The 18,179-nt window shown below is 42.0% G+C and overlaps 1 protein-coding gene across 2 annotated transcripts in view; it reads left to right on the forward strand.

Annotated features, from left to right (window-relative positions):
- LOC126266595 (vezatin-like) overlaps nucleotides 1-18,179 on the forward strand; it is a 102,169-nt gene that overhangs the window by 22,624 nt on the left and 61,366 nt on the right. For both annotated transcript variants that reach the window (XM_049970910.1, XM_049970911.1), the window contains exons 3-4: nucleotides 15,248-15,313; nucleotides 17,912-18,030. In XM_049970910.1, coding sequence (XP_049826867.1) covers nucleotides 15,248-15,313; nucleotides 17,912-18,030 — 185 coding nt within the window. The remainder of the gene's footprint in view (nucleotides 1-15,247; nucleotides 15,314-17,911; nucleotides 18,031-18,179) is intronic.

Genomic DNA, 18,179 nt, shown 5'->3' on the forward strand with positions numbered 1-18,179 from the left:
GGCACAACTTGACTAGAAGAAGGGATCGGTTGGTAGGACATGTTTTGAGGCATCAAGGGATCACAAATTTAGCATTGGAGGGCAGCGTGGAGGGTAAAAATCGTAGAGGGAGACCAAGAGATGAATACACTAAGCAGATTCAGAATGATGTAGGTTGCAGTAGGTACTAGGAGATGAAGCAGATTGCACAGGATAGAGTAGCATGGAGAGCTGCATCAAACCAGTCTCAGGACTGAAGACAACAACAACAACAACAACAACATTTACATCTTCCACCCCAGTCCATTTCCTGGTTAAATTGTTTAGTTTCCTGTATATCCTAGCAGTTTGTGATACACATCCACCCACAGCATCCACAGCTTGCTATGGAAACCTCAGCTTTTGAATAGGTTCACTTTAACATTTCGTGTCTCATTGCAACTGGTAATAAGTTTTGAGAGAGAGAGAGAGAGAGAGAGAGAGAGAGAGAGAGAGAGAGAGAGAGAGCGTGCATGTGTGTGGTTTCTCCTTCTGTCCATTCAGTTGTTTCCATCACCTGCTGTAAATACAAGAACTTGTTTTTATTGGTTCTATAACTTCATTTTTATTTCCTACTATTTTCTTTTTTAATTTTTTTTTATACGTCTTATTTGACATATTGGAATTGATTTTCTGGCCTACTTCCAAAAGTACTCTTTTAATTGTTTCTATTTATTTTGTAGCTTATCTGCATTAGAACTGAACAGTACAGTGTCAGCAACAAATTGAAAGTAGTTCAGGTATGTCCATTAACCCACATTTCTTCTTCATTTTCACAGATTAACAATCTGAAAGCTGCCTATAGCACAAGTGGGAATGGTAGTTGTGAAATGGTATGGTCTTGCCTGTCTCCTCTTTCAGTTATGAATTTCTTAATCTTTTAATAAATTCCAATAAAATCTGTAGCACTGATGTGTGTGTTCTTCAGTATACTAATGTAAGTTGGATTAGTTATACAGAGGAGATCAGTAGGTCTACAGTTTTGAAATCCAAACTGTGGTTGGCTAAGTATCCCATTACTTTACAGGTGGACAGCAATCCTGGAATGCAATACCTTCACAAGAATTTTGAGAAAATGATGTAAGCTATGAAACTTGACAGTAGTTACTGACATCTGTGGGGTCATCCTTCTTATAGAGGGGCCCAACGCTGGCAAATATTTAATCTTTCTGGGGAAACACCATGAATTAATAATGGATTACATAATATGTTTGTCAAGGTGGTCACCAAGGGACAAATATAATTTTAGTGCTCATCACAACATAAGTTTTGACCGTATTTTTATTCTATCTGTTTAACATTTTGATTATTTTTTTATTATATTTAGTTATTACATTGAAGGATTATCTGTGCAATGAATTTTTGTTTATTTGCGTACATCTGACATTACAGAACATGCACTTGTAACGAACTTAATATATTACACATATCACAAAGTTAATACTTTTATCAATTAGTGGAAAGTCCAGGATGGAATAATAAGTTATTGGCAAGGTAGGTTGCTACTCACTGTAGAGCTGACACATTGAGATGCAGACACACACACACTGAAAAGACTATTACACTTTAAACTTTCAGCCAGAGCCTTCATCAGAAAAGAAAAACACATGTGCTTTCACAAAAGCAAGTACATCTCTTGTACACATAACCACTATTTCTGGTTGCTCACGCCAAACTGAAGCTGTAATGCATCGAACAGGAACAACAATCCATGGGGGATGGGGCGGGGAGAGGAAAGGGAAGGAAAGAAAAGGGAGTGCAAAGGACAGGAGCAGAAAAGGGTGAAAGATTGGTGGCTGCATTGGCAGACAACAGCGCACAGTGAGGTGAGTGGACATGAGTTGGGAGGAGGTGATAGGACAGAGGGGCAGATATTTTTTTTTTTTTTTTTTTTTTTTTTTTTTGCGGGGGGGGGGGGGGGCATTGGGTTACCATAATTTGATAATTTGAGGCCTGGACGATTTCAGGAGTGGAGAATGTGTTGTAAGGATAACTCCCATCTGTGCAGTTCAGAAAAACTGATGGTGGAAAGGGGGATACAGACAGCCTGGGTTGTGAAGCAGCCATTGAAACACAGCTTGTTATGTTCAGCTGCATGTTGTGTAACATGGTGGCCCATTGTGCTCTTGGTCACAGTTTGGTAGTGGCAATTAATCGTGGCAGATAGCTGGTTGGTAGTCATATTAATAGAAACAGCTGAGCAGTGAGTGCAGCAGAACTGGTACACGACATGGGTGCTTTCACAGTGGCCCAGTGTCTGATGGGGTGGGATAAGCCTGTGAGAGGATTGGAATGGGAAGAATTGGGTGGATGGATCAGGCAGATCTTACACCTGGGCAAGCCACAGGGATATGGTACATGTGGAAATGGGTTGGGTTTGGGAGTGGCCTGATGGAGTAGGATATTGTGGAGGTTGGCTGAGTGACAGAACACCACTGAAGGAGAAGAAGTAAAGATATTGGGTGGGGTGTCCCTTATATCAGGGCGTGATGATGGATAATCAAAGTACTTATCAACCATTATGCCCTGATATGAGTGAGCAAGTGCTGTGTGCAACATGGCTTCATGGTTAGTGTCACTGGCTGGGGTGCTACTATTCACTAGTTCAAACCTGACGACCAGTAATTGTTTGTTATTTAGTATTTACCGTTTCTGGAAGGATTTCAAAATTTCTTGTTTGTATATGTGGGAATATTCAGTATCTGTATGAATAGCAGCATTCCTCATCCAAGAGTTAAGTGCTGTTCTGTCTGTACACGGGTGTTCATAATAAATGTGCTCTGTGCATAGTGCTATACTTCATTGACAACTGTGCTTTTGGATTTGGACTGTATTGTGGGTTAGACATGATGATTGATGGATATGATGATACTTCAAAACACCTACATCACTGCGGCTACAATTAGGCAATGGAAAAGCCATTCCCTAAGCAGATAGGGACTGGAATACAAGTAGTACATCATCCTCGAGATCCTTGTATTCAGGAGATCAAAGGATTGCAAAAAAAAGTAAGTCAACTGAACATCAGGGTATCCATCAGAGTTTTTCGGAGACGCCCAGACAAAATGTCTGAAATGATCCAACTGAGTCGCCAAATAGAAGAGGTGGGGTGACTTGATGTGTTTAGCAGATGTGTACTTTTACCTGGATGATGCAGCTCAACAGTAGGTGAAATTTCAGTATGAACTGAAGAAAACATTTGGTGATAATCAGCAGCAAGTGTGCTTAGTGCAAGGAAAGCCCCTCTGCGACCCAGAATTCATTTGTGGGTACGGGCTTGGTTACCCTTGGGTTCCTGAGCTGGGGGCTGATAATCATTATCAGTCCTCTATCACCATAAGCCCTGGGCATGCTTCAGCAACCACAATGTAGCACAGAGGTGGAGTGTTGTGTGTCTCAGTGGGGCTAAACAAACACTATCATTGTAAGAGGTACAGAGGAAAACACGCGTGCCTGAACATAGCCCAGTTCACTACTGCCAGTGACACGTCATCGTAACCCATTTGTGCTTAACATAGAAAGGATTGCACCATAATTTAAGAGTGAAATTGAAAAATAAAATAACTATTTTTCAAAACGTGTCTGAGAAAGAGGGGTCATTTAGATACTGTTACCTGTGCCCAGGGTGGTTGATGACAGATGTTCCTTTTGGTGATCCACTGTGCTCCTATGAAAATACCACCAGAGAGGCAGTGGTAGGACACAATTTACACCGAGATAGCAAACTGTCTGCATCAGTCAAATGCCAATGTGTGTTGAGCCTCAGATGATGTCAGAGTTGGGCAGACGTGCATGCATTTTCGGTAAAATTAGGTAGTGAACTCATGAGGACTGTACACTGTCCTGAGTCATTTAGATTTCACGGAAGTAACTGCTTGTGTGCTACCCTTAATGCTGACAAAATTGCATGGCAAATGGTGAGATTATTTTCCACTTTCAGGGTGAGCAATTAACTTTTGGTGATTAGAAATCAGGGTGATAGACCATTTTACTTGGAACTTCCCTTAGAGGTCACCTTTGAACTGTTAATAGTACTGTTTCTGATAGGGATATTAGTTACAATACTATTTCAGTTAGTTAAAACTCATTCATAGTTCCTGATCCTGCCGAGTAAATAGCACGTAGGAAAATTTTCTTTCAATGAGCAAAAAGAGTAATGTGAACTTGCAGACTGAATATTAGGGTCAGTATGTTCTCCATCACTTTCTGGCTGACTGCAAAATTAGTTTTCAGGCTCTTGTAGGCAGCAAATGTCGGTGGAAACCACGCACAGAAAGTTTTTCATTTCATAATGACATAATGAAGTAATGACCATTTGATCATTACCTGCCACCACATGGCAGGGAACAAGGATCTTGGCAGTCAAGTTTGGCTTCACTGTCCAGATTGTGAGGATAGCAGAAACCCCTATCAAAAAACTTTTATTTAAAAAGGTGTTGCATGCTGATGAGATGAGTGGCTGTTTAGGTGGAACAGTTATTAGCAGACAACCTCTGGGTGACCCAGGCTTGCTTAGGCATGTGGGTCTCTGTCTAGGTGGACTTTTATTTCCCTAGCTGGTAGTGGAACTGAAATGGAACCCTTGAAATTCTCTCCTACTCTTAGTGGAAAGAGTGGGCTGCTGGTAGGTGCCAACACCCAATCAAACAAGATCGTTCATGTAGACAGTCCTCCTGACTCAGGAGTTCATTCTGAAAGTATCATCTCTAGCAACAGAACACATGCTGGTATACAGTATACCATCGAAACTGGACTACACACCATCTTGAATTACAGCAGAGGTGTTGGGACATTCAGGGATCTGGTAGACATTCCCAAGGAGGAAAGGAAAGGTGAGTGGGCTCCAGAAAGTAAAGTTGATGTACAAAACATAATGAAAAGGCTGAACGGGGATCTAGTAAGATCCAGCTCCTCAACCCTGATGATCAAGAGCACGAAACATCCTGAGCACACTGAGGCAGGCTTTCTTTGCCTAAGAGTGCGACCTTATGTCCCCACCCCAATGTGCTGCTGCAGATGCCAGTATTTTGGGCATAGTACTCTTGTGTTCACAAGAGAAGCCATTTATGGCAAGTATGGTTAGGCTGCCCGCCAAGGAGTTGCCTGTGCATCTCCTTTGAAGTGTGTGTTAATTGCTCTGGGACTCACTTTATGTGGACTTGGGACTGCAGTGTATATCACGAAGAATGGAAGATACACGAGTTGAAGACTACAAAGCGCCCCCCAGATGGTGAGGCCAGAAAGATGTATAAAGCCATGCTGCCCCCAATGTTGCTATCTTCTTTGCTTCAGTTCTTAAACAGCCAGTGCAGAAAGCCGATGTTGCTACCCAAACGGAGGTTACTAGTGTCAGCACTAGTACCTGCATTTGTCAATGCACTTGTTAAGCTTTAGTTATTTTGTTCCTCCCCACAGAACTTTGGAAAAGGCAGTGGTTCCAGACATTGCAGACCCCTCCGAATATTCAGTCTGGTACACCATCCAGTGCTGCCACTACCACAACCATGGTAGTATCTCTGAAGCCCAGGGCAAAAAGTCAAAGCCCAGGCATGCACCAATGACAAGGTCGGAAAGTAAACAATGTGACGATGTCATCGTCTTCCTCTCTGACATCTCTCATGATTCTTTTGTATAGCTAATGGACCATGATGTTGGATTGGGCAATCATCTCAACCCAAGACTGAGCCTCCACGCATTGCAAGCTTCCCTTGTGATGGAAAGACAGGATAAAAATCCTACCCTCATGAGAGATGGCTTCTGTGGAACATTAGTGGGTTCGGGACACGTGGAGGAGGTGAGTCTACTGACATAGACACACTTCTTGTGCCTTTGTTTACAAGAAAGATTTTTAAAGCCACTGACACCCTGGCCCTAGGGGGTATACCCTCCACTGAAAGGATGACCTCACTGGGGCAGAGCCAAGGAAGAAGTTGGTGTGTTTGTCAATAACACACACCTTTCCTCTGCTCTCTCCTTGCTTACAGACTTGCAAGCAATAGTTGTTGCAGTTCATGTGGGTCAGAAGATCACTACATGCTCCCTGTATTTACCACCACAGGACGCAGTTGACTCTGAGACCTTCACAGACTTTATTGAACAACTACCCTGCCCAATTCTCCTATCGGGTGATTTCAATGCCGATAATGTATTATGGGGCTTGCACTATACTTGCCCTAGGGGTTGAATCTTGGAGAACGTCATGATGTCACAGGTGCTGTACATCCTCATTATGGGCAGTTCCACTAATTTCTTGGCTGCTACTGGGTTGTCATCAGCCATCGACCTCTCTTGTATGCTGCTCTGCTGGTGACTCCACTCATTGGTAAACAACTGATGACCTTCATTCCAGTGAACACTTTTCACTGTGATCCACCTACTGGATGGAGTACTACCTAAACAGACACCATCAAAATGAATGGACAGCAGGGCTAACTGGATATTGTTCAGCCAGCTGGCTGTGTTGGAATACCATGATAGTGTTCGGTAATTAGTGGACCACATTACACGAGTGATCCATCATGCCATTGACTTATCAATCTTATATAAAGCCCTCAAGTCAGATTAGGAGGCAACCTGTTCCTTGGTGGATTGGTGAGTGCCGCTCAGCAATGGGACAGGCATCCTGTTCTTTGGTGATTTAAGTACCACCCAACAGCAGACAATATCACAACCTTTTGGGTCAGCAACTGTGGCAGACATTCCTGGACTCTTGATCTACAAATGTATGGGAGCCGTCAGGAGGATTTCTGGTAAATACAGTAATTAGTTTACCTGCAGCAGCGCTGCTGAAACAAAGGTGTCTCCAAACTATGCCCAGAGACATTGCTCAGGCGTGGCAGAGATTTTGCTCAGACTACTGACAGTGCCAGCCAGGATTTGGTGTTTTGCCGCTATGATGCAACTGCAGAGAGGGGCAAGTTGAACTTCAGATGCAGCAGTTCAAATCTTACAAATACCCTTTTTCCATGTGGGAGCTGGAAACGGCATTGTTTGATACTTGTGATACTGTGCCCGGTCGCAACAAAACCTGGCACTGATGCTTTGACATTTGCCTACAGCATGCAAGGAAAGTTTCCTTAAATGTTTTAATTTGATATGTCAGACAAGTCACTTTGCCCAACCCTTGGCGAGAGCAGTTTTGATCCCTCTTCTCGAACCAGGAAAGGACTCCATATTTCCAAGTAGTTATTGGAGTATTACCTTAACGAGCTGTATTGGAAAGGCCATGGAATGAATGGTTAACTGTCATCTGGTCTGGTTGTTGGAGACCAGGCAGCTCTTTAGCCATTCCCAATGTGGGTTCCATAGATTTCAGTCCACTGTTTACAACCTGACCTTTGTAGAGGTGGCTATTCAGCAGGCTTTGTTACATAAACGTCACTGTCTCAATGTATTCTTTGACATCAGTAAGGCATTCAGCACTAGTTGGAGGCATAGTACTCTAGAGCAACTTCACCAATGGGACTTTCGTGGCCACCTCCCCATCTTCACACCGTCTTTCCTGTCTAACCAGATTTTTAAGTCCCGTGTTGGTGACATACTGTTGGATCATTTTGAGCAGGAGAATGGCATTTTTCAGGGCAGTGTTTTAAGTGTTGTGCTCTTTGCTACAGCCATAAACAGTATGGCATCTACAGTAAGGAGAGCTGTACAACACTCCTTATTTATGGACGATTTTGCTGTTCCAATTCCTCCTCCAGTGTTGCAACAGCGACATGTCGGTTGCAACTTAGGTTTTTTGTGGTTGCCACACCTAAAAGACCTGAAAGCCCTCTGAAGTCACTGGATATTATGAAGCGACTTAGCCACAGACCTTGGGGAGCAGGCAGAGCATGTCTCCTCCAGTTTTATATGGCTTTCGTGCATTTGTCACTAGACTACGGCTGCACAGTGTATAGATTGGTGAGGCCTTCTTATGTAAAGATCATTGACGCTATCCACTATGTGGACATTAAGCTGGCCATGGGTTGTTGTATAACTAGCCCATGCCCTGCCCAGTCTCTGTGCTGAGGCTGGAGAACTACCACTTACAGTCTGATAGCAACTCCTCATGATGTGTCAGGCATGTAAGTTCCCTGCAGCTCCGAATTCATGTGCATACTATATAGTTGCTCATCCGTGTGTGGAATGCTTTTTCTCCACATTAGTTAAGGACATTTTAGCTTAGCAACACAGCTCTACAGCTGTGTTTACAGATGGAGCGAAACAGGGGGACTTCATTGATTGCTCTGTTGTTTTTGCTGATTGTATCCTCAATGCCCGGCTGCCTCAAGACATTACTGTCTTAGACACGGAATTATCACTGGAGCAGATGAGATGTGATTAGAATACTAAATTCCTTGTCTATTCTAGTTATCAGAGAGCCCTTCGTTCTCTAAAAAACCTAAACCCAGCAGATAAAGTAGTCCAGAATATCCAGGATGCCCTCTTCTGACTACAAAGGGCAGGGAATGAGGTGTCTTCCGCTCTGTACAAGTCCACTAGGGTATTGCAGGGTGGATGTAGTACCCACAGAGGCAAGTGGTGATCTTCAGTTAGTGTGGTGTTTCATACCCCTGCATGCTATTCCCTTGCTGTCGAGACACAGTCTTGTGTCGATGGAAGAATTAGTTGTTGGAAATGACAGACGATAAGTTCCATTTAGTAAAGCCCACAACACTGCTGTGGTGTACCTTCTTCTGGTCACATTGATGGGACAAGGTCCTCCTTACTTATCTTCGCGTAGGCCACAGCCATATGATGCATGGCTTCTTGCTCTGGCGAGGAAACCCTGCAGTGTTTGGTGCTTGTGGTGTACAAATCACTGTGCACCACATGTTATCAGACTGTGTTTTATTTTCAGGCCAGAAGGTAGCAGGAGATGTGCTGACAGACATGCCCTCTATTTTAACTGACTGCAAAGTAAATGTAGTGAGAGTTTTTAAAGTTTTGTTAATTGCCCAACAGTTTTCCCAAGATCTTAGGGAGATGGTCTTAATGTGTTAACAGGATATCTGGCTCACCCATGTTTTCTTGTTAAGTACATACTCAGTCACATTTGCCAGTGCTGTTGTTTTAGCTCCTCTGCTGTTTACTTGTGTTTCAATTGCTGGTATAACAACTTAAGCATATTCTCCTTTGTCTTAAGACACGAGAGAGAGTTATTGTGTGAGTGAATGTGAGTGATGTGGGATTGAGTACACAAGTGTCATTTTTTATGTTTCATCCTCACTGTGTGCAACAATTTGAATGATTTTATCTTTATTCAGTCCTTTTGAAACGTCTCGGATTGCTGATAACCTTGCCATTGAGCACTTGTCAAGTCAAAAAAAACACACACACACACACACACACACACACACACACACACACACACCACACACGCCACACACACACACCACACAATAGATACTAATAGAAGACAAACATCAGTTCATGCCAGCTAGAAATGTTGGACTGAATACGTAATGGGTACCAGCCATGAATGTAGACCCTCATATTTCAGGAGGCAATGGAAAATGTTGAAGAAATCTGTCTGTCTTTAGCACCAGACTTAGCCAGCAGTAGAATGTGCCAAGGCAAATGACTTGGTCAACTCCGACTTATGCTGTAGCCATCAAATGACAGCCGGGTATCTGACTAACATAGGTACAACCAATTCCTCCACCAAGCATAATGCCCTGCAGAACAACACACATTTGTAGGATGGAGAAAAAAAACCAGTTTATTTTCACTGTGGGTGACCTAGACATGTTGTGCACTACTGCAGAGAAACAAGATGTTGGACAACTATTGCCCTGCAAGACATTGACCATCACAACAGTCCTACAGACAAGTCAACTGCTGATGATTGTAGGAAACCTGTGGGACAAGGCACATAACTGTACCCAAGATGAAGTCATTTTCCAGCATGCTGTAGTTGTTTCCTGTTGCCGCACAGAAGCGCTTATCTCTTGCCTAGCCTTCAAATTCATGAAAATTGAGTGAGGTGAACACTGATGGAGGTGAGGCCACCACGGATGAAAATCCTGTTGGCATCAGTTACCAAGATATCAGGAAATATCTTTGACAGCAAACCTGTTTGGGCATTAGATAACTCAGTTACTTCATTTTCTGTAATGTCAAATACATGTTGCCGGCAGCCAAAGAAGACTGTGTTCTGTGATATGAAACTGGTTGTGCTGAAAGTCAAAATTGTAAATATGTCCAACTGACAGGATCCCAACCATATCAGACATCAATGAAGTTTAGGGACATTCTGCTAGATTTGTTACCGGTAGATGTGATCTGTGCTCGAGCGTTACGAAGATGCTTCATGAACTCAAATGGGAATTCCTGGAGAAAGTGTTATTTTTATGAAAGGCTATTGAGAAAATTTAGAGTACCAGTATTTGCAACTGACTGCAGTATGATTGTACTGCCACCAATGTACATTTAGTTTAAAGACCACAAAGACAAGATAAGAGTATTTAGGGCTCCAACAGAGGTGCATAGACAGTCATTGTTACCCCACCCCATTTGAAAGTGGAACAGAAAAGGAAATGGATAGTAATGGTCCAAGGTGCCCTCCGCCATGCAACTTATGGTGGATTGTGGAGTATATGTGTAACTGTAAATAAGTTATCAAACTTCTTCTTCTTCTGTCTTGAAGCACTACTACCCACCAATACCTATCCTATTCACAGTGAACACCATCTTAAACCACTCGTAGCCCCATATCGTGCTTTGCTGACCTTTTTAATTTGCCGCATCCTCCAAAACTCCCTCCTAACACTCCATAAAATCCAGAATCCAAAGAAACCTAAAACACCATTGTCAGCCTTTCCATCAAAATCCTCAGTCCTATAAAAGAGTCAGTCCTGTCCAGGAGCAGCACATCGAATTTCACACCCAAGTTGAAAACGGTTGGACTCTTTCTCTTGATCCCTACAGTGGAAACATTTATTTGCTACAAATCCCACTGGCCAAAGCCAACCTGAGTGCAATATTGAACCTTCTGTATACCAGTTCATAGCACCCTCCCCCCCTCCACCCCCCAAGAATTCCTTGCCTCCAGCTTGGTCTCACCATCCTCCCCCAGGTCCCTTCCCAGGAATGAAAACCTCTCAACAGAAGAAAGGATAGCCATTCACAACCTCAAAACAGGCCATGATTTAATTACACTTCCTGGAGACAATTGCTTCACCAGTATTGTGATGAATTACAATGACTACAGATGGAAAGCTTCTGCCAACTAACTGGCTCATCTGACTGTAAGCTATGCCATTGTGACCCCATCACACAAGTCCAGCATAACCTTCAGTTCTTGCTCAAATTCATAGACCCATCACAGAATATTTTCCCTGAGTCTATCCCCAACCTCTCTCCTATGACCTTTCTGCACACCCCCTTCTACATGCTTCCCAAACTCAACAAACCTGGGTGCCTCATTGTAGCTTGTTCTCTGCTACCACTGAAAGAATCTCTGGTCCTGTCGATCAACACTTCCAACCAAATGTTGGCAGTCCTGCCTCTCATTTCAAAGATACAAACAACTTCCTTTCCTGACTCTCATGATTCTCACTCTACTATCACCAGGATTCCTACTTGCCACTGTTGCTGCCACCTCCCTATACTCCAACATCCCTCACACTCACAGCTTCTCTTATGAAAGGAAGGTATTTAAATAAATCCATGACACGGCCATTGGCACCCACATGGCACCCTCCTATGCCAACCTGTTCATGAGCCATTTAGAGGAAGCCTTCGTAGCCTCCTACACCCCTTACCTTCTTCTGATTCATTGAGGATATATTTGATCTGGACCCAGGCCCAAGACAACCAATCCTCCCTCATACCTCCACAACTTCAGCACCTTCTCCCCCATCTGCTTCACATGGTCCTCTACAACCCATTGTGCCACTGTCCTGCTCTTTGACCTTCACTTGTTTGATGGCTCCATCCATACCTCTGTCTGTATAAAACCCACCAGCTACCAACAGTTCTTGCATTTTGAAAACTGTCACCCCTTCCACACCAAGAAATTGCTCCCATACCGTGTTGACACCTGTGTATGGGGTATCTACAGTGACACGAATGCCCTTGCCCAGTATACTGAAGGGCTTGCAGAAGCCTTCAGAGACAGGCACTACCCTCCAAATCTGATACGCAAAACAGATTGCCTACACCGTATTCTTGCACATCCCTTGTCCTCCCACAAACCCCAAGAATCAGGTGCAAAGGAGTGCACCCTCATCACCAAATACCAGCCTGGACTGGAGCAGCTGAGCCATGTTCTTCACTAGGACTTTAACTCTTGTCATGCCTAGAAATGAGGGACACGCTACCCTTGGTCCTTCCCAACCCTCCTAAAGTGGTATTCCATCACCCATCCAACCTACACAACATCCTGGCCTCTCCTTATGCCTCACACACTCCCAGTCCCTTGCCACTTCCAGTCCCTTGCCCCAAGAGTCATATCCCCATGGAAGACCTAGGTGCAGGATATGCCTGATTCACCCACACAGCACATCCTACTCCTGTCCTTTCAAAGGCTTATTCTATCTCATCAGAGGCAGGACCACATGTGAAAGCAGAATTGTAATATACCAGCTCTGCTGTGTTTTGTGCGCAGGACGTTATCACCAACCAGCTGTCTACCAGAGTAAACATTTATCACAATACTGTGGCCAAGAAGAGTGTTTCCACCCATTGGTGCACCACACTGCTGAGCACAAGATGCTCCTGTTCAGGGGCTGGTTCATAACCCATGCCGTCCTCCATCACCAGCTTTTCTTAACTATATAGTTTGTAGCTATCCTTGCAATACATCCTTTGCCTTCGTCATTCTCCTGCCTTCAGTCTCCACTAACCACTGTCTCCACTCCTCACGAACAGTTTCTCTTTTCTCTGTCCCATCGCCCCCTCCTAGTCCATGCCACTACATCATCTGCATCATGCCACACACAAACTCAGCAGCTCCGATACTTTTGTGTCATGTGTGTAACCCTTGCAGCTGTTATCGCTCTCTCCCACTTTCCTATTATGCACACCTGCTGCCTCCCACTGAACTGTTAGCTATCTGTCCCCAACCCCACTTCCTACTTCCTGCTTCTTTCTGTCTCTACCAACCCCAGCTGATACAACCCTTCATCTCTGTCCACGTGCTGAATTGCAATCCCAGTATTGTGTGTCCAGCTGGCACAGTGTGTGTGTGTGTGTGTGTGTGTGTGTGTGTGTGTGTGTCGGAGGAGGGGGGAAAGGGAGGGGGGATTCTTCTGTTACTCAGTGAATGATGTTCTTTGCTGCTGAGATTTGCATTCTGCCTGAACTTTCCTTACTATATATAAAAGTACTACTCTACCTGATACAAAATATGTGGCTAGCCATTCACATATGTGAGGAGTAAGAATGGATCCAAAGTTAATCTGTGTGACTCTCCATTGATAATTCACCCTTGGTTACTAAAATATTCCTTATTTCAGTATTATCTTTTGCATTTCTGTTGTTAAGTATGATTCAAACCATTTTCCTATAAAACTAAATCTTTTGTATAGGAGAACTTCATCCCCTGCGTAACCAAATGCATGAAGTGGATGACAAAAAATACCTAGTTGGTGATTTTTTCATTGTTTTGAATCCGTGGAATTGAATTTTGTCAAGCGATATGACAAGATACGCTAGTACACACAATGTAAATTAGAGGTCATTGATATGATTTGAAGATATCTTTGGAATGGCATTAAGTTGTGTAATTTCTTCAGTACTGTCAGAGTGACCCTCATAATAGTCTTTAGTTTGAAATGATTTTACACACCTAATTCCTAAAGTTTGATGCACATTTTTAACTTGTTGATGTTCATCTGCATGTACTTGCTACAGTGATACATGTCACATGTTAACCCTTTGACAGCTATGCGCAACACTGGCGGATGTGCCTCATGTGCTTCATTGTTGCGCCGCTCGCTCTGTGCCAGCTGCGGAATGCTTCTGGTGTGCTTGCCATGTGCAATTCTTCCAACACGCTTTCTGTTTTGTTGTGGTCTTTGGACTGGCTTTGGAAGAATTGAGGATGTATATTTACAATATTTACGCTTCATTTTCGTTTCATTTTCGTGCGAGGTGCATTTTATTATAATGTGTATACAAATAGATGTTTGCAACAGTGATACACGTCTACATTCTCTCAAAACAAGAATTAACAGTTTTTTATTTCTGTCGTCCTTGTGGGTTGCTGTGCGTCTTCATTTGAAGATGATGAGTGTTGAATAGAAGTACTCAGCTGCGGACTTCCTCTCTATGTTGTAGGCTTTGCACTAGCAATTGCAGACGGAGATGAATGAGAATCAACATCATCTGTAGATTGTAAACTATTCGTAAGAGAATCTTCTTCATCCGAATCGCTGTCTATTGATGAGCGTAGCAATTCTTCAGAGTCACTCTCCGTCAACATCTGTATTATCTCTTCAGAGGTTAGGAGCTTTTTACATGCCGTCACAATACATAAATTCACTATGCAAACATAAGTAAATGATAGCCAACTGATATCTGAACCAAGAATAGTCTCTCGCAGAAAGGCACGAAATTACAGTTAGACAGAAATCACAGTAGTGTCATCTGTTTTGTCTAAAGCAAATCACTCATGCAAGTGTTATGAGAGTCCGCAAAAAGTGCTGAACTCAATGCCAAATGTAATCGTGTTCTGCATATTGAAACACTATCTGTTGTAGTTAGAGCAAACGATAAGGTGTAGCGAGAGTCCGTCAGTAGCACTGAAAACAAACAGCCGCTGTATTCAAGTGCAGCTAAACAATAGGAGAGCGAATGTCTCAGAACTTCAACAGCAGTCGGCACCACCTGGAGCATGGGAGCACTGAACTGCTTTGGCAGTCAGCCACACCCAGGGCACGGCGTGGTTGGACTGCTGTAGCAGTCAGCCGCAGACAAAGGGTTAACGAAACACTGTTTGACATTTAAAAATGCCTCTTTAGACTTGACAAGACACATGTTATAAAATGAAATCCAGCCCTTCTCCATTTCGTGGTTTACTTTTTTATTTATCAAAGTTGTCTATATTAAATTTCCTTCTCTCCTTTTGATTCTCAATTTTTTTAAGATATTACAAGAAAAGAATGTTTGGCTCGAAAATACTTAAATTTTTTACCAAATGTGCTTGTTGTGGCCTCATAAATAGCTAGTATATGTTCCTGTTAATAAACAATGTACTTATGCTTGTTCCTTGAGTCTCTTAGAGATTTTTTTTGTATTTCAGTCCCTGTGGCATAAAATTGATGTGAGGAAGTATATTACTTCAAACTGGTGGGGAATAAACAGACTGGTAAGCTTTTCTGCACTTTCAGTGGCAACTAACATTACTTTATATGCAGTAAAACATATGGTAGATGCAGTGTCATTGCTTTAGCATAAAATTTGTGAAGTGCAATTTGAATTTGAAAATTTAGGTTAAGCATAACTGTCAATGTTCTATGAGTATTAATTGAAATTCAGAAAAATCTCTAATCAGTCATTACTTATAATTTTCAAAATTTAAAGTCAGTGGTGAATTTATTTTTAAAAAAGTCACATGCTTCCTCCACAAATTGTTGCCTTTAGTTTCTGATGATGATTATCTCAACACAAACATAGTGAGACTGCTTGCATTGCTAAGGAAATGTCATGACATATAAGTGCACGACTGTTTTTGAGCTTTAACTACATTTTTATGCTGTGACCATTGTCACGAAAATCTAACTACTCAGTGGCAGTAGACATGTAGTATACCACAGATGAGCCTGCACTCTATCAGAAGACAAAAACTACTCGGTCCCTGCACAGCCTGAAGGAAAATCACATGCAGAAATATTTTCTGCAGTAGGAGGAGTGGACAACACTGTCCTGTAGGCAAATGTGTCTGACTTTGAAGGGAAGCACTACTAACTGAACTTATTTGGCAAGTATATAGATTTGCATCATCAGTCTGGTTGGTTTTGTGTCAGACATGAGACATATACTGCACCAGCAGCAGGTGTAACTCAATATGTAGAAATGCAAGTACAACTACTTCAAACAATTCTCAGCATCCCCACTAGCTAGTAACACTGTGTTAATGATTTTGAAATTACATTTCTCATCAACTGAATAGATGAAATTTGTTTTTCTGTACAAATTTCTCCTCAATTTATTACATATTATCTTCATTGGCAGTATGTTGAACTTATACAACATGTGTGCTTTACTTTTGTTGAAGCTATACTTCTGCTTGAGGCAGTATAAGACACCATCCGCACAGCACACAACCTTTATACACATACTTTTCCACCAACAATTTCATTTATTCAGTTGCACACAGAGATACCTCAAATTGATTCATTTAACCTGTGACACATATGTCCTACTTAGACTTAAGTTTTCTGAGGTTTCCCTAAAGAATGTCAGGTAACTGTTGAGGCAATTACTTTGAAAAGCTGTTAGTATGTAGTTAAAAGATTACTGGTTAATTTGTAGAACCTGTGTACATTTTTCTAATATCTGGGCACAGGGGAACAGTACAGAGAAGTATGAAATATGCCAGTATATGAAATCAATAAGTTGTAGAGAAGGTGAATGAAAGCCATAGATTTGTTGAGGCTCTTAGATTAGATAAAAACACATAATGCTAGTGCAGATCTCCAGTGAATTTGGTAACACGTTGCTAAGTTCATAAGTAGTCAGTATAGTTCATAAGAAAGTGTAGCAAAGATACTAGGAGAACTTAATGGGAATCTTTTGAAGAAAGGCAATGTCGTTCTCATGAAACATAGTTGAGTAAATTTAGAGAACTAATATGTGGTGAGGACTGGTGCTTCTATTGCATTTAATGTATAGAGACCATGAAAATAAGATGAGAGATTAGGAGCTGAATTGAGGCATATAGACTTTCTTCTTTCCCCTCTCCATATGCGAAGACTGGAAGTCACTAACATTGTAGTATTAGTACATTAGTACTATTAGCTGAGCACTGTATATTGGCTTGAGGGGAATATGTATATAGAAATAGATGTAAATTTTTCAGCCCGTCTTTGTCCAATGCAAGTCTGTATACCATCTCTAGATCTGGTCAGGAGATCAGGTGGACTGATGAGTAATTCGGAATTTCCAAGTAATGTGCTCCCACAGGTGATCTCTGTTATTGCTGTAGGAAGCAATGAGCAACTCGGAGGCTGGCTAATCAGAGAAAAACAGAAGACTGTGAAAAAAACAATTGAGGTGCTTATTTGACAGTGAAGAGAGGGCGTGCATTCATATTGTTTGGAGCAGTATGGTGTGGTGCACAGTACCACATAGATAATGATTTTCTCTAAGAATACTATTACATTTCGAATTCAGAAATAAATTATGTTTCATTGTGTAGAATGGTGTCACCAGATAGATCCTTAGGTTAGTGACAACTGCAAATCTGAAGTCTGGGTATTGATCCACAGTTCTTCCTAGCATCTTTTCTGTTAATTATCACAACCTTCATGTTCAGCAATGATTTCAAGTTGCCAACTCCTCAACTTCTGTATGTATCTTTTTATTTTATAGTCATCAATAGTGTGCAATTTTAGTTGTGTAGCCGTATTCAGGCAAATCAAACTTGTCTCTCTTCTGTGTTAACCATTCTTTCCAACCACGCTGAAATAATATGAAACTTCTACCTGTGGAACTTTTGCTGTGACCAGCACTGTCCATCAGTAATGACACTCATTGATGGGAGATTTACTCGGTCTTCCTTCCAATTTCATATGTGTTAAGGTACTCGTAGGTCCAAGGCTTCCAGTCTGATAGTGAAGCTTTGTACCGAGCCTATGCCAGTTAGCTCTAAGTATGTTATCTTTTGCGTATTTAACAACACTCAAGTTATGTTGTTGTTATGATAAATGTTAGTATTGTTACTGTCATTTCTGTTGTTTTTTAGGATTTTACCACAATTCATGAAGTCGTAGACATCATCACACAAAGCAGACTACTGTCTGAGGAAGATTTTAATTTAATTTCCAGTTTGGACGTTGATAAAGAACATCAGCGTACACTAAGGTGTGTATTGTGTCATTTATTACAGTATGTTTTGTATTTATTAGTATCTGGATATGAGAAGCAGGCAAAACAACAATAGACAGACGAAGGTAAGCATGGCGGTGAAAATAAAATAAATAAAAAAAATAGTAGGAGCATATACGAGATAT

Source organism: Schistocerca gregaria, chromosome 4 (assembly GCF_023897955.1).
Source record: "Schistocerca gregaria isolate iqSchGreg1 chromosome 4, iqSchGreg1.2, whole genome shotgun sequence".
NCBI classification, from domain to species: Eukaryota; Metazoa; Arthropoda; class Insecta; order Orthoptera; family Acrididae; genus Schistocerca; species Schistocerca gregaria.